The sequence below is a fragment of the Pristis pectinata genome, chromosome 14 (assembly GCF_009764475.1).
Source record: "Pristis pectinata isolate sPriPec2 chromosome 14, sPriPec2.1.pri, whole genome shotgun sequence".
NCBI classification, from domain to species: domain Eukaryota; kingdom Metazoa; phylum Chordata; class Chondrichthyes; order Rhinopristiformes; family Pristidae; genus Pristis; species Pristis pectinata.
The window spans coordinates 5,330,219-5,352,942 of NC_067418.1; the positions used below are offsets into that span (position 1 = coordinate 5,330,219).

Sequence of the window (22,724 nt, forward strand, 5' to 3'; positions counted from 1 at the left end):
AATCATAAACCAATTACCAATTACCAAAAACATTCTCTCAGCATCCTTCCTGTCAATCCCCCTCAGAATCTTCCAGGTTTTGGTAAGATTGTTAGTCTTGCAAACTCCATTCAGTAGGGCCCCAAGCTGCTCAATCTCTCTTCATACCTCAACTTCTTCGCCCCAGGTATCCACTGTTGGACCTTCTCTCCAAGTCTCATCAGAACCAGATTTATTATTATTGACATGCCGTCGTATTTGTTATTTTGCGGCAGCAGTACAGTGCAAGACATAAAGCAAGACCCTCATTGTTTGACTACGAATCTCTCCCTGCATATATACTGTATGTCCACTAGATCTTCTGTTTTCCACTGTGACAGGGGTGCACAAATGCTACCGTCAGGCAGGAGGTACAGAAGCCTTAAGTCCCACACCACCAGGTTCAGGAACAACCTTCAACCATCAGGTTCTTGAACTGACCTGCAGCAATGGAACACTACGGACCACCTCTTGCACTGCCATGGACTTGTCTCTGAATGTGGTTTTTTTTTTGCACTAATGTCTGGTTTCGTAGTCTTTTTTCTTCACTGTTGTATAATTTATGTATAATTTCTGTCCTGTGTGTTGCCTGAATCTATGTGCCTGTGGTGTTGCTGCAAGTAGTTTTTCATTGTAGCCTGTACCTCACCGTACTTGTTCACATGACAATAAGTTGACTTGACTTGTATATCAGTGAGGTTTTTGTTCAGAAGTTTTATTTTAAACAGATTTAATAGTGGAAGAACGAATCTGGTGTGACAAATACTTGAATCACCAAGGCATGAAAGCCCAATGACCAAGTGCTTGTAAAAAGGGATTGGTATAGGTAGATACTTGATGGTTGGCATGAATATGATGGGCTGAAGGGCTTTTATCTGTGCTGTATGAATCCATGGCTATCACGTGACATCAGCAAGGTCTACATCTATCCGCGATTCCTCTGTGGATAAGAATTAGCTGTGTGTCAGTGAGTGGATACCAATACCAATGAAAAGCATGGTTTGCATGTTCAAACTCTGAAGAATGCAGAGCGGTTCACTGATAGCTGTGCTAAGTGTAAAACTGACAGCATGAATTGCCATTTCATGTAAGCAGCTCCCATTTTGACATATTCCTACTATCTACTTGTCTTATCAATGGCACTCCGATCCAAAGCGTAATCAATAACTCCACGTCTATATTGACCGCCTGTCATGCACACATTCAATGCCTTTTCATCAAACTCCTCAACTACAAAAAGCCCTCTTACTTCAAACAAAAAAAACCCTCCTGCTGTTCAAATTTAAACAAGGATTGAACAAATATTACAGTGTGTGCAGAAAATATAGAATCATCGATCATTACAACACAGAGAGGAGGCCAGTCAGTCAATCATGTCCATGCCAACACCAGGGAGAGCAAGCTCATCAGTCCCATTCCAATCTCTTTCCCCCTCAGCCTTCCGAATTATTTTCCCTGAAGTGCACATCACGTTCCCGTTCAGAAACCCAGATTGACAGTAAGCTGATAAACTGGAACAGGAGGTGGGGTGGGAGCCAGGTGGAGATCTGGAGTGCACCAACCAAGCACAAACATGGGTGAAGTGCATGGTTTATAGTGCACAGGTTTAAAGCCCGATCAAATAAACTGCACTGCAGACAAGGCAACATTCCCACCTCCTTCTGCTGCATTTCGGGAGTTGGTCTTGCATCATTCAAGGAGGAGGTGAACGAGCACTTGAGCCGTCAAGGCAGAGATGGTGATGGACCGAGTGCTGGGAAATGGGACTGTTGTAGATGGGTGCTCGATGGTCAGCATGGACATGCTGGGCTGAACGGCCTGTTTCTGTGCAGTATGCCTCTACTTCGTTAGGAGTCTGAGGAGATTCACCAAAGACTCTTGTAAATTTTTACAGGTGTACGGCGGAGAACATTCTGACTGGTTGCATCACCCCCTGGTATGGAGGCTCCAATGCACAGGATTGCAAGAGGCTGCAGAGGGTTGTAGACTCAGCCAGCTCCATCACGGGCACAACCCTCCCCACAATCGAGGACATCTTCAAGAGGCAGTGCCTCAAGAAGGCAGCATCCATCACTAAGGACCCTCACCATCCGGGACATGCCCTCTTCTAGTTACTACCATCGGGGAGGAGGTACAGGAGCCTGAAGACCCACACTCAACGATTCAGGAACAGCTTCTTCCCCTCCGCCATCAGATATCTGAATGGTCCATGAACTCATGAACACTACCTCGTTATTCCTTAGTTTTTGGACTATTTATTTATTTTGTAATTTATAGTAATTTTATGTCTTTGCACTGTACTGCTGCTGCAAAACAACACATTTCACGCCATATAAGTGAGTGATAATAAATCTGATTCTGATTAGTCTGGAGTTGGAATCGATTCTGCTTCCAATATCTGTGCAGGTGTAAGCTCCAAATTTTTAACAGCTCACTGCATCTAAAAGTTTCTCCTCACTCTCCTCCTGTATCTTTGCAGGAGGATTTTAAATTTCTATCACTCTGGTCTTTCACAACCATCCAGGAAAGACAGCATTAAACTGGAAAGAGTGCAGAAAAGATTTACAAAGGATGCTGCCAGGACTCGGGGGCCGAGTTATAGGGAGAGGTTGGGCAGGCTAGGATATTATTCCTTGGAACGTAGGAGACTGAGGGGTGACCTTATCGAGGTGTATAGACAGGGTGAATGCACACAGTCCTTTTTCCCAAGGAAGGGGAACTAAAAACTAGAGTGGCATAGGTTTAAATGAGAGGTGAAAAATTTAGAAGGGACCTGAAGGGCAACTTCTTCACACAGAGGGTGGTTTGTATATGGAACGAGCTGCCAGAGGAAGTGGTTGAGGCAAGTACAATAATAACATTTAAAAGAACATAGAACATTACAGAACAGTACAGGCCCTTCAGCCCATGATGTTGTGCCAACATTTTATCCTGCTCAAAGATCTATCTAACCCTTCCCTCCCACAGAGCCCTACATTTTTCTATAATTCGTGTGTCTATCTAAGGGTCTCTTAAATGCCCCTAATGTGTCTGCCCCCACAACCTCTGCAGGCAGTGCGTTCCACGCACCCACCACTCTCTGTGTAAAAAACTTACCTCCGACATCCCCCTTATACCTTCCTCCAATCACCTTAAAATTATACCCCCTCGTGTTAGCCATTGTCACCCTGGGAAAAAGTCTCTGACTGTCCACTCAATCTATGCCTCTTATCATCTTGTAACCTCTATCAAGTCACCTCTCATCCTCCTTCTCTCCAAAGAGAAAAGCCCTAGCTTGCTCAACCTATCCTCATTAGACATGCCCTCCAATCTAGGCAACATCCTGGTAAATCTCCTCTGCACCATCTCTAAAGCATCCACATCCTTCCTATGGTGAGGCGACCAGAACTGAACACAATACCCCAAGTGTGGTTAAACTAGAGTTCGATCCAAAGACATTTGGATAAGTACATGGATAGGAAAGGGTTTAGAGGGATATGGGCCAAATGTGGGTAAATGGGACTAGCTTGGTGGGCACCATGGTTGGCATAGATGAGTTAGGCCGAAGGGCCTGAGTCCATGCTGGTATTATTCTGCGACTCTATTACAGCCTCCCTGTACCTCCCTCTCTGTGATCTTGTCCATCCTGATCAGTTCTCTCTTAACATTCTTTGGTCCATGGAGAACAACCCAGGTTTTCCAGTCTAACACTGCAGTAAAAATTCTTCGTTCCTGGAATCACTCCAATAAATTTTTCAGACCCCTTCTCCGATTTTTACATCCTTCCAAAAATGGGATCGGATGCAATCCTCCAGTGTGCCCTGGCTAGCCTTTTGTACAGGTTTAACATAACGTCGCTGTCTCTCTAACAGAAAGTTGAGAATCCCATGTGTTTTATTAACCACTTTCTCAGCATACTTTAAAACTGACAGCATGAGTTGCTATTTCATGTAAGCAGCTCCCACTTGAAAACTGAAAATCAAAAAAAAATCCAGATATTGGAAATCTGAACTAAAAGAAGAAAACGCTGGAAACATTTAGCAGATCAGTATCTGCGGAAGGAGAAACAGTTTACTTTCAAGTTCCAGACCTTTGATCGGAAAAGGGAAAGAGAGGAACACAAGGCAGCTTTCAGTGGTAAAGAAGGCAGGGAAGGGATGTAGAACAGGAGGAATATCTCTGATAGGGTGAGACCAACTGGGATAATGGTGGCTGTTAGTCAAGTTGAGTTTATTGTCCGGTACAGGTACAATGAAAAACTTGATTGCAGCAGCATCACAGGCAAGTAGATACAGACAACACACACAATATAAATTATATATAAAATATACATAAAATTATACCATTCAGTAAAAAAAACTGAAAGACATTAGTGCAAAAGAAAACAAAGGCACAATCAAAGATGTCTACGGTCATGTAAGAGGTGGTCCCTAGTGTTCTGTTGCTGAGATAGGGTTAGGGTTGTGCAGGTCGGTTCAAGAACCTGATGGTTGTAGGAAAGTAGCTGTTCCTGAACCTGGTTGTGTGGGACTACGGTGGCAGCGAGAAGAGGGCATGACCCGGGTTGTGGAGATCTTTGATGATAGATGCCGCGTTCTTGAGGCAGCATTTATCAGTGGTGGGGAGGGCTGAGCCCGTGATGGACCGGGCTGTGTCCACTACTCTCTGCACATTACAAGCACATTGTATAATGTGTTGTAAATGGTGAGGCAGTGGGACATTCCCAATGGGCCAGACCGCACGGACACAATAAGAAAAACCGAGTTAAAATGATGACATGCAGAAATGATCGATTCCTATATGGCTGGAAGAGTGAGTTATCTAAAGTTGGAGAATTCGACATTAAGTCCCAACAGCCGCAACGTGCCCCAACAGAAGATGAGGGACTGTTCCTCAAGCTTGTGTAGGGTCTCGTTGTAACAGTGCAGGAGGTCACAAGACAGAGAGGTCAGAGTGGGAGTGGGATGGAGAATCAAAGTGACAGGCAACGAGAAGCTCAGGGTCACTCCTGTGGCCTGAATGCAAAACAATCGCTCAATCTGCATCTGGTTTCTCCGATGTAGACGAGGCGCAGCGAGAACACTGAGTACAGCCCACGAGGTTGGAAGAGGTGTAAGTGAACTGCTGCTTCACCTGGAAGGGCAGTTTGTGTACCTGGATGGTGAGGAGAGGGAGAATTGAAAGGACAGGTGTGCATCTCCTGCCCTTGCAAGGATTCAGTGTATACAAGGAGGATGCTTCCACGAGGGAAGCTCTAAAGCTGGGATCACTGTTAAAAATAAGGGCTCACCCATTTTAAAACAGAGACACACTTAATCTATTTCTCTCATGACACAAGAAAATAGGAGCAGGATTAGGCACTCCGGCCCCTCAAGCCTGCCTGTTATTCGATATGAATCATGGCTGATCTGCCCCAAGCCTCATCTTCTCTGTACCAGATCCCCAAAGCCCTCAGTTCCATCAGTTCCTGTACACTCTTTAGAACATAGAACAGTACAGCACAGAACAGTCCCTTCGGCCCACAATGTTGTGCCGAGATAGCTATTCCCTCCTACCTACAGAATGCCCATATCCCTCTATTTTCCTCTCATTCATGTGCCCCTCCAAGCCCCTCTTAAAAGCCCCCAATGAATCTGCCTCCACCACCCCCATCAGGCAATGCATTCCAGGCATCCACCATTCTCTCAGTAAAAAACGTACCCTCACGTCTGTTCTGAACCTACCCTCTCTCACCTTAAATGCACGTCCTCTGGTATTGGAATTATGTTGGCCCACATCATTCTTGTTGCCAAGTTCTCATCATCTCTCTCTTCCCTGCATTAAATTCCATCTGCAGTATCATTGACTGTTGAGTTGAGTGAGGCTCCTTCATGTCCTACCTTCATTTCCCTTGCTCAGCATTAACCTGACTTCACAAAACCCCAAAACCAGCCAACCTACAACAAGGCAATGAAACATTCCCAGAGCTGCTCGCTCAACGGGTCTCTGCACTGAAGACAGAGGACAGATTGGAACCTGAGGGGAGATTTGAGGTGTGTTAAAGGATGAGGAGGCTATGGAGAAGGTTCAGGATACCTTTACTGTCACAAAACGTTCCAAGGTACTGTGTTGTAATAGCAGGTGGTTTTAACTTCGCCAATATTGACTGGGCCTCTAAGAGATTAGACGGGGAAGAACTTGTTAAGTATGTACAGGAAAGTTTTATCAAGCAATATGGAGATGGCCAGACTCGAGAAGGGGCAACACTTGAGGAAGTGAGGCTGGGCAAGAGGTTGATGTGTCAGTAGGGGAGGACTCACCAACTTTTATCGATGCACCATATAAAGCATCCTATCTGGATGCATCACAGCTTGGTACGGCAACTGCTCTGCCCAGGACTGCAAGAAACTGCAGAGAGTTGTGGACACAGCCCAGCGTGTCATGGAAACCAGCCTCCTCTCTTTGGACTCTGTCTTTACCTCTCGCTGCCTTGGTGAAACAGCCAGCATAATCAAAGACCCCACCCACCCGGGTCATTCTCTCTTCTCTCCTCTTCCATCGGGTAGAAGATACAGGAGCCTGAGGGCACATACCACCAGGCTCAAGGACAGCTTCTACCCCACTGTGATAAGACTATTGAGCAGTTCCCTTATACGATGAGATGGACTCTGACCTCAAGATCTACCTTGTTGTGACCTTGCACCTTATTGCACTGCACTTTCTCTGTAGCTGTGACACATTACTCTGTACTGTTATTGATTTTACCTGTATTACCTCAATGCACTCTGTTCTAACTCAATGAAACTGCACTGTGTAATGAATTGACCTGTACGATCGGTATGCAAGTTTTTCACTGTACCTCGGTACGTGACAATAATAAACCAATACCAATACTAATACTTTGGGACCAGTGACCATAACTCTAGTAGTTTCAAGATAGTCGTGATAAAAGATAGGACTGGTCCTCAAGTTAAAGTCCTAAACTGGGGCAAGGCTAGTTTCGATGGCATCAGATCAGAACTCACAAAAGTTGATTGGGAGAGGCTGTTAGCAGGTAAAGGGACGTCTAGCAAGTCGGAGGCTTTCAAAAGTGAGATAGAAAGAGGTCAGGGCCAATATGCTCCTGTTAGAGTGAAGAGCAAGGCCAGAAAGAGTCGAGACAAGGGATATTGAGGGTCTGGTCAGGAAGAAGAAGGAGATATATGTCAGGTGTAGGCAAGCAAGTCCCTTGAAAAGTATAAGGGATATAGGAGTACACTTAAGAAAGAAATTAGGAAGGCAAAGAGAAACCGTGAAGCATCCCTGGCAGATAACAGAGGATCCTAAAAGATCCTGTAAGTATATTCAGAACAAAAGGGTAGCCAGGGAGAAAGTAGATTCCCTTAAGGAGCAGTATGGTGATCTATGTGCAGAACCACAGGAAATGGGTGAGGTTTTAAATGAACACTTCTTGCCTGCACTTACTGCAGAGGTCAGGGAAGCGAGTGGGTTCAGGGGAAGGAACAGTGATATTCTGGAGCATATCCACATTACAAAGGAGAAGGTATTGGAGGTCTTAAGATGCATGAAGTTGGATAAATCCTCAGGGCCTGACCAGGTGTATCCTGGGATATTATGGGAAGCAAGGGAGGAGATTGTTGAGGCCCTGGAAGAGATGCTTGTACCTTTGTTAGCTACGGGAAGACTGGAGGATACTTAACGTTATGCCTTTATTTAAGAAGGACAGCAAGGTTAAGCCAGGGAACTACAGTCCAGTGAGTTTTACATTAGTGGTGGGAAAGCTGCTGGAAGGGATTCTGAATAACAGGATTCATTTGTTTCCCATGGTAGGGGTGTCTAAACTTAGAGGGTGTAGGTTAAAGGTGAGAGGGAGGTTTAAAGGACATCTGAGGGATAAATTTTTCAAAGTAGTTGGTATCTGGGATGAGCTGCCAGAGGAGGAGGTGGAGGCAGGACCAGTAACAACATTTAAGAGGCATCTGGCCAGGTGCTTGAATGAGCAGGGCACAGAGAGATGTGGAATTAATGTAGGCAAGTGGGATTAGTATGGATAGGCATGAAGGTCAGCACAGACATGGTGGGCCAAAGGGCTCCTTTCTATGCAGTATGACTTTGTTAAGAAACTTAAATTGACACAGAGACACAGAAGGAGATGGTAGAGCATTTGGAATATTGTGAGCAATTACTTGGTATTTGGTAGGTGACCAAATATTTGATCAAACAGTTACATTTCAAGAGGACTAGAATATAAAAGCAAGGATGTACTGCTGAGGGTTTATAAGGCATTCGTCAGATCACATTTGAAATATTGTGAGCAATTTTGGGCCCTGTATCTAAGGAAGGATGTGCTGGCCCTGGAGACGGTCCAGAGGAGGTTCACAAGAATGATCTCAGGAATGAAAGGGTTAAAGTCTGAGTAGTGTTTGATGTCTCTGGGCCTGTACTCGATGGTGTTGAAGGATGAGAGGGGATCTCATTGAAACCTACCGGATACCAAAAGGCCTGGATAGAGTGGACGTGGAGAGGATGTTTCCATCAGTAGAAGAGTCTAGGATCCGAGGGCACAGCCTCAGATAAAAAGAACTGATATGAGGAAGAATTTCTTCAGCCAGAGGGCAGTGAATCTGTGGAATTCGTTGCCACAGAGGGCTGTGGAGGCCAAGTCATTGTGTGTATTTAAGGCAGAGATTGATGGGTTCTTGATTGGTAATAGGGTTAAAGCTTACGGGGAGAAGGCAGGAGAATGGGGTTGAAAAAATCAGCCATGATTGAATGGCGGAGCAGACTCAATGGGCCAAATGGCCTAATTCTGCTCCCTATATCTTGTAGTTTTCAGGAGAATCTTGAAGTGGAGAGAGAAGTGGAATTGTTTTCAGTAATGGTGACTGTAGCTGGCCTTAATCTTCCATCTAAAACCTGACATTCAGGACTTAGCATTCAATCTCAACACTCTGCAAAGTCCCCACTGCCAGAATGATATTACAGCTAATACAAGCTGTAAAAATCAAATAGACTTTTATGAGGAACTGATTTTTGTCAGTCTCTGGAGATTTTCCAGTGCAGGTTGGCTAATGCAAGGAACACTTCACCACAGTAATGGAATGACTGGGAGCTATATTTGGGAAATGGTATTGGAATTGGAATTGGTTTATTATTGTCATATGTACCAAGGTACGGTGAAAAACTTTGTTTTACATGCCATCCATACAGATCATTTCATCACATCGGTGCATTGAGGTCGTAAAATGGATGCAGAATAACGTGTTACAGCTACAGAGGAAGTGCAGTGCAGGCAGATAATAAGGTGCAAGGCCATAATGAGGTAGATTGTGAGGGTAAGAGTCCAACTTATCGTACTAGAGGACCGTTCAAGAGTCTTATAACAGCGGGATAGAAGCTGTTCTTGAGCCCGGTGGTGTGTGCTTTCAAGGTAAGGGGCCATTTTTGGAGAAAGATATCTTGCTGATTACAAAGAGAGGAGTAATTTGAAATGCAAGAAGGACTGAGGTGTGGCTTCACTGAGACTCTGCCCTCTGGTGAAGATAAAAGCTCCCATGGCACCTTTTGAATGTCCTGGCTGATGTTTGTCACTCACATACAGAAGACCTCACCACCGTTTGCAGAAGCTTGTTGTGTGGAAATTAGCTGCCACATTCCTCAGAGAACAGTGCATGGGCTTCAAAGACACCTTCATTGGCTCCAATTTCAGGTAACCTGTTCCCCCCCCCCCCCCCGTCCCTTTACTCTCTCCTCCTGATCTACCCAGTTCCTCCTACACCCACCCCAGCCCCCATCACCCTGTATCTTTCCCCCTCCTCCACCCAATTCATCTGTCCGTCACCCACACACCCCTCCTACTGGGTCCCCTCCCCCCACTGTTCCCATCTGCCCTCCCAACCAACCTTATTTGGTTCCAGGCTCCACCTTCCTCTCCTATCAGATCCCACCATCTGCAGCCCTCTGTCACCTCCACCCCTCACCTCCCAGCCCCTGTCACTATCCCCACCCTCCCCTCCTCTATCTGCCCATCACCCCTCGTCACCTGGATCCGCCTATCGTGTGCTCCACTCCTTCACCCTTCTGTGCTGACTATCTCTCCTCTATCTTTCAGTCCAAATGAAGGGTCTCGACCCAAAACGTTGACTGTCCATCTCCCTCCACAGATGCTGCCTGACCCACTGAGTTCCTCCAGCATCTTGTCTGTAACTTCATTGGCTTGAAGTATTTTGGGACATCTTGTAGTGTGATTTAATCATTTAGTTTGCCAAAAAAATGAATGTAAATGTATCCACAGATCGGTTGTGATGTCTCAGTGCTAACAAATATAGAGCAAACCTGCCATGTCATTGCTTGGTTAAATCTCACTCTGGGTGTCTCCTTTGCCAGAATGACGTTGATAGCAAATGCAATCAAATGGATTTTTAAAGATTCCTTTGGGAGACTTTCGTTGGTCTCTGAAGATGCTTCAGTCCTTGTTGGGCAATGCACAGAACCTCTTCACTATATTCTCGATAGGGTTGTTAAGAAGGCGTATGGTGTGTTGCCCTTCATTTGTCAGAGTATTGAGTTCAAGAGCCACGAGGTAATGTTGCAGCTCTATAGAACTCTGGTCAGACCACACTTGGAGTATTGTGTTCAGTTCTGGTCACCTCATTCTGGGAATGATGTGGAAGCTTTAGAGAGGGTGCAGAGGAGATTTACCAGGATGCTGCCTGGATTGGAGAGCATGTCTCATGAGGATAGGTTGAGTGAACTAGGATTTTTCTCTTTGGAGAGAAGGAGGACGAGAGGTGACTTGATAGAGGTGTACAAGATGATAAGAGTCATAGATCGAGTGGACAGTCAGAGACTTTTTCCCAGGGTGAAATTGGCTAACACGAGGGGACATAATTTTAAGGTGATTGGAGGAAGGTATAAGGGGGACGTCAGGGGTAAGTTTTTTACACAGAGAGTGGTGGGTGCATGGAACACACTGCCAGCAGAGGTTGTGGGTGCAGATATGTTAGGGACATTTAAGAGCCTCTTAGATAGCCGCAGGAATGATAGAGAAATGGAGGGCTACGTGGGAGGGAAGGGTTAGATAGATCTTAGAGCAGGATAAAATGTCGGCACAACATTGTGGGCCAAAGGTCCTGTACTCTGCTGTAATGTTCTATGTTCTATTCTGGGGGCCTGTCTGACTGCTTCCAAACTTTGATCTCGTTGGGAGCATTAACACAGGAATCCGCATAAAAGTTTGGTTCAGAGCTCAGCCACAGGAGAAAGCATCAAGAAATCATACAAAGGAGAGGTCCTGTAACCCCAGGAGGCATGAGGTTCTAATTTAGGTTAACAGAACCTCAAAAAGATTATTGTGAAATAGGTCATTGTTGCCATCAAATTGAATATCAGTACATTATAGCTTCAGGTATTCCGTTAACCCTTTATTTACATTGGTCAGCTTAATTTAGCATCTCAGGCACCTTACGTTTTCTTCGTTGTCACTGACAAAGCCAGTATTTTTGCCTCTCTCTATATGCCCCTTGAGCAAGTGGTGGTGAGTTGCCTTTTTCAACCTTCATTCTTGGTAACATTTTCACGGGACTGAGTGGCTCCAACCACCTCTGCCTGCTATTTAATGGAATTACCATCACCAAACCAGTATCAGGGGATTATAATTCATCAGAACCTCAACAGGAACTGCCGCATTAATGACACTGCAGATCAGGGTCTGGATTTGCTGCTCATTTGACGAATTATAGAACTGTTATGTAGAGCCCACAAGGTCCACAATACCAATTGTTATGTAGACCTACAATACCAATACCAATAGACAAGACAAGACACCTTTATTCGTCACATGTACATCAAAACACACAGTGAAATGCATCATTTGCGTAGAGTGTTCTGGGGGCAGCCCGCAAGTGTCGCCACGCTTCCAGTGTCATCATAGCACGCCCACAAGGTCCACTCCAGCTCCCTGCAGATAGCTCCCACCTGCCCCATTCCCCTACTTCCCTCTGATTGTCTCTGAGTCCACCACTCCTACATTCAGTGAGCTCCAGTTCTGAATCAACCTCTGTGTAAAGTCCATTTGCCTCGTTGGTAAATCGGATTAGTATGGATAGGTACCGGATGGCCGGCATGGATGGGGTGGACCGAAGGGCCTGTTTCTGTGCAATTGGCCTCTGTGAATCTGCATCTTTTGCCTTCATGTAACTTCTGCACTCATGCAGTCCCTGAAACATCTGCCAATGGTTCCTCAAAGCCTCTGTCAACAAGACACATTGGGATCCACCACTGGTTTCCAATGGCTCCTTAGCCTCCCAATTCCATAAACTCAGTGTTTGGATCCTTACAATGAGGAGCCCTTCCTGCCATGATAACAAAAAAGCTCATATGTGACATCTCGGGTAGCTGTGACAGGCTCTTATTCCTTTACAACCTCTGGAGGCATCATCTCCACCAACACCTTTCCAACATGGTCCAGCTGTGTAGAGGCACGATTATCTAGTCCCACTCTTCCCTGTCCAGCTGTGGTTGGAGATTCACCTGCAATGGTCTCACTCCTGCTCTACATCCTTCGTCCTGCATCCTCAACTGTTTCTCTCTCCACAGATGATGCCTAACCTGCTAAAGGTTTCCAGCATTTTCTGTTTTTATTTCAGTAGCCTGTCCTGGTCCAACCACGTGGACACCACAGCCAAGAAAGCTCACCAATGCCTCTAGTTCCTCAGGACAGTAAAGAAATTTGGCATATCCCCATGGCCCTCACCAATTTTTATCAATGCACCATAGAAAGCATCCTATCCAAACACATCACAGCTTGGTATGGCAATTGCTCTGCCCGAGACCACAAGAAATTACAGAGAGTTGTGGACACAGCTCAGCACATCACAGAAACCAGCCTCCCCTCCATGGACTCTGTCTACACCTCACTGCCTTGGTAAGGCAGCCAACATAATCAAGGACCCAAACTATCCCGGACATTCTCTCTTCTCCCCCACCTCCCATCGGGCAGCAGGTACAAAAGCCTGAAAGCACATACCACCAGGCTCAAGACAAGCCTCCATCCCGCTGTTATAAGACTATGGAATGGTCCCTTTGTACAATAAAATGGACTCTTGACCTTACAGCTCTACAACAGACGCCATCTCGCTAGCCCTACACTCATCTCCAGAATATCTGGACAGTAAAGACACCAACATTAGACGATTGTTTATTGACTACAGCTCCGCCTTCAATACTATAATTCCAAGCAAACTCATCACCAAACTATGAGACCTGGGACTCAACACCTCCCTCTGTAACTGGATCCCTGACTTCCTGACCAACAGACAGCAACACCTCCAGCACGATTATTTCCAACACTGGTGCCCCACAAGGCTGGGTCCTCAGCCCCCTACTCTATTCCTAAACACTCGTGAATACATGGCCAGATATGATAAGATCCAGTTTGCAGATGGTACCACTGTAGTGGGCCGTATCTCAAATAATGATGAGTCAGAGTACAGGAAGGAGATAGAGAGTTTAGTGACATGGTGTCATGACAACAACTTTTCCTTTAATGTCAGCAAAACAAAAGAGCTGATCAGTGACTTCAGGAAAGGGGGCGGTGCACATGCTCCTGTCTACATCAATGGTGCTGAGGTCGAGAGGGTTGAGGACTTCAAGTTCCTGGGAGTGAAAATCACCAATAGCCTGTCCTGGTCCAACCACGTAAACACCACGGCCAAGAAAGCTCACCAGCACCTCTACTTCCTCAGGAAGCTAAAGAAATTTGGCATGTCCCCATCGACCCTCACCAATTTTTATCGAGACACCACAGAAAGCATCCTGTCCAGATGCATCACAGCTTGGCACGGCAACTGCTCTGCCCGGGACCACAAGAAACCGCAAAGAATTGTGGATACAGCTCAGCACAACACGGAACCCAGCCTCCACTCCATGGACTCTGTCTACATATCTCGCTGCCTCGGTAAATCAGCCAGCATAATCAAAGACCCTAACCTCCCCGGACATTCTCTCTTCTCACCCCGCCCGTAGGGCAGAAGATACAAAAGCCTGAAAGCACGTACCACGAGGCTCAAGGACAGCTTCTACCCCGCTGTTACAAGACTATTGAACAGTTCCTTAGTACGATAAGATGGATTCTTGACCTCACAATCTAACTCGTTGTGACCTTGCACCTTATTGTCTGCCTGCACTGCACTTTCTCTGTAACTGTAACAATTTATTCTGAATTCTGTTATTGTTTTCCTCTGTACTATCTCAATGTACTGTTATAATGAATTGATCTGTATGAATGGTATGCAAGACAAGTTCTTCACTGTACCTCAGTACATGTGACAATAATAAACCAATTTACCAATTTAGACTTCCAGCATCTGCATTTTTTTTATTTTCATCTACTGCTGAATTCACAGCAAATTGTTTTTGTTGTATTCCAGAGCCCTAATCAAAAGCACTAAGTTTCATTGTAAAAATGATGTACATTGTGGACATCTATTCCTAGTGCAGCAAGAAAATAGGCAGGGAATATGACAGTGCTATGAAATTAAATTTTATTTAAGCTGGGTCAACTGAAATATCCAATAAGATCGGCTGGATCTTAAGGGTGTCAAGCAGCCTGGAGTTAAGACAGGTTGGAGGTGTTAGGTTACTAAACAGCCATAAACTTGTCCAAAAGCCAGAATGGTTTAGAGGGAGGATATCCCCTTCTGTTACTGTCCACTGCCTACGTGGTCCCATTTAAAGAGTTTGACATTGACTTCAGGAAGTAGGGCAGAGTACACGCCCCTGTTTGTATCAGTGGTGCTGAGGTGGAGATGGTTGAGAGCTTCAAGTTCCCAGGAGTAAACGTCACCAATAGCCTGTCCTGGCCAAACCAAGTAGACGCCACGGGCAAAAAAGTGAACCAGCGCCCATACTTCCTCAGGAGGCCAAAGAAATTTGGCATGTCCCTGGTGAACCTCACCGATTTATATCAATGCACCAAAGGAAGCATTCTATTTGGATGCATCACGGCTTAATATGAGAACTGCTCTGCCCGAGACTGCAAGAACCTGCAGGATCGTGGACACAGCCCAGCACATCACGAAATCCAGCCTCCCCTCCATTGACTCTGTCTGCACTTCCCGCTGCCCCAGGAAAGCAGCCAACATAGTCAAAGACCCCACCCACCCCAGACATTCTCTCTTCTCCCCCCTTCCATCAGGCAGAAGATACAAAAGCTTGAAAACAAGTCTCACCAGACTCAAGGACAGCTGCTATCCTGCTGTTATAAGGCTATTGAACGAACCTCTTGTACGATCTTGACCTTACAATCTACCTCATTATGGGCTTGCACCTTATTGTCAACCTGCACTGCACTTTCTCTGTAACTGTAACACTTTATTCTGCATTCTGTTATTGCTTTTTCCTTGTACTACCTCGATGTATTTATGTTTTGAAATGATCTGTGTGGATGGCAAGCGAAACAAAGTTTTTCACTGTACCTCAGTACATAGAACATAGAAAATAAAACACTACAGCACAGTACAGGCCCTTCGGCCCACAATGTTATGCCGACATTTTATCGTGCGCTAAGATCTATCTAACCCTTCCCTCCCACATAGCCCCCTATTTTTCTATCATTCATGTGTTTATCTAAGAGTCTCTTAAATGTCCCTAATGTATCTGCTCCCACAACCTCTGCCGGCAGTGTGTTCCATGCACCCACCACTCTCTGTGTAAAAAACTTACCCCTGACATCCCCCTTATACCTTCCTCCAATCACCTTAAAAATAAGTCCCCTTGTGTTAGCCATTGTCGCCCTGGGAAAAGGTTATACGTGACAATAATAAACCAATTATCAATCGATGGATAATCTCTGGAATTCTCCACCCCAGAGAATTAGGGAGGCCGGATCACTGGGGGTGTTCAAAAAGGAGGGAGATACATTTTTTGAGAGACTGGGTTATTGAAGGTGATGGAAAACTGGCACAGGAGAGGTGTTGAGGCCTGGGACAGATCAGCCATGATCATATCGAACGTTGGGGCAGGTTTGAGGGGCTGAATGGCCTACACCTCCTACTTTCCTGCATTCCTGTGTAAAAGTTGTTAAGAGTGATTCCTGGCAAAATCCCTAGTGTGCAGTGGAAATAAATCTATGGGTTCAAGAAGAGGAGCAGGTGTGGCTGTGATCTGGCAACTGTGCATTTGGACTGATGTGTCCAACAAAGGACATCCCCATACACTTCACCCACAAAACCTGCCACACTCCACTCCTCGTCCTCCCCCATCACTCCCATTAAGAAAAGCAAAGTACTATTGACCCCCGAATTACGAGAGGGGTTAGTGTTCCTAGCAAGGGCGGGCACGGTAGTGTAGCGGTTAGCGTAACCCTATTACAGCGCCAGCGACCCGGGTTCAATTCCCACCGCTGTCTGTAAGGAGTTTGTATGTTCTCCCCGTGTCTGTGTGGGTTTCCTCTGGGCGCTCTGGTTTCCTCCCATATTCCAAAGACTTACGGGTTAGGAAGTTGTGGGCATGCTATGTTGGCGCCGGAAGCGTGGTGACACTTGTGGGCTGCCCACAGAACATTCTATGCAAAAGGTGCATTTCACTGTGTGTTTTGATGTACATGTGATTAATAAAGAAATCTTGATATCTTGGTCCGTATCGCAATTTACCGCATCATGTACACCTGCGTCAAGGAACGCCAGTTGAAAAGGATAGTCTATTTATTTACTGCCTCACAGCTCGATCCTGACCTTGAATGCTTTCTGTGTGGAGTTTGCAGGTTCTCCCTCTGACCACATGGGTTTCCTCCAGGTGCTCCGGTTTCCTCCCGCACCCCAAAAGACGTGCGGGTTGGTAGACTAACTGAGCACTGTAAATTGCCCCTAGTGTGTGGGTGTGTGGTGGAGTCTGGGGAGAGTTGATGGGAATGTGGGGAGAACAAAATGGGAGCAGTGTAGGATTAGTGTGAATGGCCGGCACAGACGGTGGGCTGAAGGGCCTCTTTCCATGATTCTATGACATATAGTCCAGACTATAGTGGCAGATGACACTACTCCATCTGCCCGTCACCCACACACTCCCCCCACTGGCTCCTGTCCCCTCCACTGTTCCCATCTGCCCTCCCCACCTCCCTCATTTGATTCCATGCTCCTATCAGATCCCACCATCTACAGCCCTTTGTCACCTCCACCTATCACCTCCCAGTCACTATTCCCACTCTCCCCTCCTCCATCTGCCTGGATCCACCCATCACCTGCCAGCTCTTGTCCCACTCCCTCCCCTCCACCTCTTTATACTGCCAGCCTCCCCTCTATCTCCCAGTCCAGATGGTCTCGACCCGAGACGTCAACTGTCCATTTCCCTCCACACTTACTGCCTGACCCGCTGAGTTCCTCCAGTGTAGTCACTGTTATCTTTCAGGAAATGTGGGAGTTAATTTACACACAGCAAGCTCCCACAAAAAGTAATGTGATAATGACAAGGTAACCAGTTTATCTTAATGCTGGGTGAAGAATAGATGCTGGTCAGTGGGGTTAAGTATGGTAGATTTCCTTCCATGAAGGACAATAGTCATGATGCTATTACAACGCCAGCGACCCGGGTTCAATTCCGGCCGCTGTCTGTAAGGAGTTTGTACGTTCTCCCCGTGTCTGTGTGAGTTTCCTCCGGGTGCTCCGGTTTCCTCCCACATTCCAAAGACGTAAGGGTTAGGAAGTTGTGGGCGTGCTATGTTGGCGCCGGAAGCGTGGCGACACTTGCGGGCTGCCCCCAGAACACTCTACGCAAAAGGTGCATTTCACTGTGTGTTTCGATGTACATGTGACTAATAAAGAAATCTTATCTTATCTAATAGTGAACAACTTGGGTTTTTACAACAATCTGGCAGCTTCATGGTGACTGGACCTGTATTCTAGATTCTTACTCAAATTTGATACCTGAACTTGAAAGGTTAAATTATGAGAGCTTACATGACTCTTGACCCCGTAATCTACCTCGTCATGGCCCTTGCACTCCACTGTCTGCCTGCGTTGAACTTTCTCTGTAACTGTAACACTACATTCTGCATTCTGTTATTGCTTTTCCCTTGTACTACTCAATGCACTGATGTGCTGAGATGATCTCTATGGATGGCATGCAAAACAAAGTTTTTCACTGTACATGTGACAATAATAAACCAAGTTATCAGTTTCCCACTTCCTAAGGCAGTACCAGCAGAGGCCTCTGGATGAGCAGCTAAACTCCATAAGGACTATAACCCATGTTATACCCATCCATCTGATAACCAGTGGAGCACGATAAATGCATTAGGAGGAAAGAACCCTTGTGACAGTGCTGTAAGATTTAATTACACAGGGGCCATGCAATTCTCGGGTAACAAGCAAATGAAATAGTGCTCCAAATCACAATGGCTTTGTCACCTAATACAACAGCAACAAAATCCACAGAATTGGACCTGGGAAGCAAACCGACGCTGGGTACAAAATAACATGTACCCCAATCTGGATTAGAGGTAGAATCTTATGCTGTTGTTTCTGTCATTATGGAGTGGATGAAAGCTTAGTTATACTTCCCCACCTTTTTTGTGTAACAGCTAGAAAATATCCACCTTCCATATGAAGAAACAGCTTGCATTACTGTCACATCTCTGACTGTGTGGGAGAGCGTGTGCTTCAAGGGCGCAGAGACCTTGGGAGTGAGGTGACAGTAATAAAGCACTCGAGTCTCTGCATTTGTGTTTCCTTTAACCCTTTGGATACGTCGCATTTATAAAGCATCTCATGGTCACTGAAGCTAAATTCCAATAGAGTCACGCAAACTGGAGGAACAGCACCTCAAATTCCGCCTGGGGGAGTCTATAACCCGATGGCATGAACATTGAATGCTCCCATTTCAGGTAACCTGCTCCCCCCTCCGTCCCTTTTCTCTCTCCTGATCTCCCCAGTTCCTCCTACACCCACCCCAGCCCAGCCCCCCCATCACCCTGTTCCTTTCCCCTCCTCCACCCAATCCATCTGCCCGTCACCCACACACCCCTCCCACTGGGTCCCCACCCCCCCCCCCCACTGTTCCCATCTGCCCTCCCCACCCCCCTTATTGGGTTCCAGGCTCCACCTTCCTCTCCTATCAGATCCCACCATCTGCAGCCCTCTGTCACCTCCACCTCTCACCTCCCGGCCCCTGTCACTGTCCCCACCCCCCCCTCCATCTGCCCATCACCCCTCCTCACCTGGATCCACCTATCATCTTGCCCCACCCCTTCCCCTCGCCTCTTTATACCGGCTACTCTCCCCTCCATCTCCCAGTCCAGCAGAAGGGTCTCGACCCGAAACGTCGACTGTCCGTTTCCCTCCACAGATGCTGCCTGACCCGCTGAGTTCCTCCAGTTCTTCGCTCCAGTGTAGTCACTGTTATCTTACAGGAAATGTGGCAGTTAATTTGTGCACAGCAAGCTCCCACAAACAGTAATGTGATAATGAGAAGGTAACCAGTTTATCTTAATATTGCTGGGTGAAGAATAGATGCTGGTCAGTGGGGTTAACCGAGTGAGCCGCTGCCTCACAGCTCCAAGTGATCCGGGTTCAATCCTGACCTCTGGTGCTGTCTGTGCGGAGCTTGCATGTTGTCCCTCTGGTTTGGTGGGCACCATGGTTCGCATGGATGAGTTGGGCCAAAGGGCCTGTTTCAATGTTGTATTACCCGATGAACATGTGGGTTTAACCCGGGTGCTCCAGTTTCCTCTCTCATCGCTGTAGGTCGGTGGGTTAATTGGCCACTGTCAATTGCCCCTGGTGTGCAGGTGAGGGGTGCAGTCTGGGGGGAGTTGGATGGGAATGTGGGGAGAACGGGTTACAGGCGAAAAGAATGGGGGAATGGGACTGATTACACTGAGAGCTGGCATAGACTCGATGGGCTGAATGGTCTCCTTCCACATTGTAGGAGAAACATGAGAAATGGCCCCAATTCTTCTTCAAAACAGTGGCTGTGGTACCGTTCAGGTGAGAGAGCAGATGGGAGCCTCCTACTTGCTGGACAGATTAATTCCTGGCAACAAGTCAACTTCAAGTAGTGTTTTTTAATGTTTTAATAAGTGCTTTAAGTCACGGTGCTCCTACAGTTCTGACCTCTTGCCCTATCACATTGAGTTGCACCTTCTCCTGCCAAGGCCCTTCGTCCTAAACTCAATCCCGAATCTTCACTTCCTTCCTCAAGTGGCTCTGTGTGAAACACTACAGGTCGCTCCCGGGTTTCGAACCCCCAACTTAGGGACACCCCTACATACGAACGAGCTCCCATAATATTATCAAATTTAGGAGTCCGATGTATGTACGTACATTCACTCTTACGAACAGCAGAACTAGTTTCTGCTCTCTCTCCACTTTTAGTAAATGTTCTTTCTCATCAGTCTTCGGTGTTTTTCATTACAATACTGTGAAGGTTTGGTTACCATAGAACATAGAACAGTAAAGCACAGAACAGGCCCTTCGGCCCACAATGTTGTGCTGACATGGCTAGCCCCTCCTACCTACAGAATGCCCACATCCCTCTATTTTCCTCTCATTCATGTACCCATCCAAGCTCCTCTTAAAAGCCCCCAATGAATTTGCCTCCACCACCCTATCAGGCAACGCATTCCAGGCATCCACCACTCTCTCAGTAAAAAACGTACTGCTCACATCTGTTCTGAACCTACCCCCTCACCTTAACGGTATGCCCTCTGGTATCGGATCGCTCAATAATGGGAAAAAGATATTGCTTGTCCACCCTGTCTATGCCCCTCATATTTTATACACCTCCAACAGATCACCCCTCAGCCTCCGCCTCTCCAGAGAAAAGAGCCCAAGCTTGTCCAGCCTCTCCTGATAGCACATGCCCTCGAATCCAGGCCACATCCTAGTAAACTTCCTCTGCACCCTCTCTAAAGCCTTGACATCCCTCCTATAGTGAGGTGACCAGAATTGCACACAATACTCCAAGTGCAGCCTAACCAGAGTTCTATAGAGATCCCCCGTATCGAGTGATTTTTGTGTATTTTCCAACTTATGGACAAAATTGACTTGAGGACTCCTGTGAAAACAGAACCTGTTCATTACGGTAAGATGGACTTTTGACCTCACAATCTACCTTATTGTCTGCCTGCCCTGCACTTTCTCTGCAACTGTAACACTTTATTCTGCATTCTGTTATTGCTTTTACCTTGTACTGCCTCACTGTAATGATGTGATGAAATGAACTGTATGGATGGCATGCAAAACAAAGTGTGACAATAATAAACCAATTACCTGGGGCCAGTTTGGACTCCAATAATTCAGAAATGCTGACGGTTTAGCAGCGTGTTCACCTGGTTCTGTTCCCCACACTCCATTTCAATTCACCGTGGCCCCATTCCCACCTCTTTTTAAACTCATCACACTTAGTGTAACGCTATTACAGCACCAGCGATCCGGGTTCAATTCCAGCCGCTGTCTGCAAGGAGATTGTACATTCTCCCCGTGACTGCGTGGGTTTCCTCCGGGTGCTCCGGTTTCTTCCCACATTCTAAAGACGTACGGGTTAGGAAGTTGTGGGCATGCGATGTTGGCGCCGGAAGCGTGGCGACACTTGCGGGCTGCCCCCAGAACACTCTACGCAAAAGATGCACTTCACTGTGTGTTTCGATGTGCATGTGACTAATAAAGATATCTTATCTCATTGTAGAAGGATTTGGTCCAAATGTGGGCAAATTATGAGAGGGAAGATAGTCTTTTACCCAGGGTGGAACTGTCAAATCCTAGAGGGCAGAACTTTGGTGAGAGTAAGGTTAAAGGAGATTTATGAGATTTATTTGTCTGCCTGCACTGCACTTTCTCCATAACTGCAACACTATTCTGTTCTTCTTTATACTACCTCAATGTACTTATCGACGGCATGATCTATCTGGAAGGCACACAAGTAAAAGTTTTTCACTGTACCTTGGTACATGTGACAATAATGCACCAATACCAGGTTTTTTACACAGAGAGTTGTAGGTGCTGGAATGCACTGCCAGGGGAGATGGCTCAAGCAGATAAGGCAGCAACGTTTAAGAGGCATTTAGACAGGAGGGATATGGACCACATGCAGGCAGATGTGAAGTTTAAATTGGGATTATTGCCGGCACAGACATGGTGGGCCGAAGGACCTGTTCTTGTGCTGTACTGTTCTATGTTCTGTGTTGTAAATGGGATTAATGTGGATGGGCAAAAGGGTCAGCATGGATTTGGTGGGCCAAAGGGCCTGTTCCTGTGCTGTTTGACTCCACGAAACAGCATTAAAATTTCATATTTCAGCGGAGAAGCTCCTGAATAGTTTACAAGACCTTATTCACCCACACGTCAGTTTGAGGTAAGTGGAAGTTGATGTGGAGAATTAAATCACTCCCCATGAATTTCTGCATGTTTGTGATTTATCGCAGATTAGCTGCCCCTCAGGAGCAGAAACGCAAAGGGAAAATACGCAGCCAAACTCAACTCACCATTCTGCCTCTTCAAGCCCTCTTTCGCAGTTTTCTGCTGCGCGGCTGCTTTCTCTGCAGTGTTGGTGGTCGAGTCGAGATTTGCTGATTGTTCACTGATGATCGAATCCCGCTCGCTCTGCAACCTGCTGTAAGTCACCATAGCAACAAGACAATGTCACAGTTCCTTGTCTCCCCACACCCTTACACCAATACCCTTTGAAGGTAAGTTTCACTCCTTCCCTCATTTTTTTTCATCTGCCTCCTCATGACCAATGTAATTAGTTTAAAATAA

The 22,724-nt window shown here is 46.4% G+C and overlaps 1 protein-coding gene across 3 annotated transcripts in view; it reads right to left on the reverse strand.

The window, feature by feature from the left end:
- The window catches only part of kiaa1549la (KIAA1549-like a), a 266,633-nt gene that overhangs the window by 58,883 nt on the left and 185,026 nt on the right, over positions 1 to 22,724 (reverse strand). For all 3 annotated transcript variants that reach the window (XR_007957416.1, XM_052029051.1, XM_052029050.1), the window contains one exon: positions 22,451 to 22,578. Coding sequence is in view for 2 of the 3 variants with exons in the window: in XM_052029051.1 (XP_051885011.1) it covers positions 22,451 to 22,578 (128 nt within the window). In the remaining variant the exon portion in view is untranslated. The remainder of the gene's footprint in view (positions 1 to 22,450; positions 22,579 to 22,724) is intronic.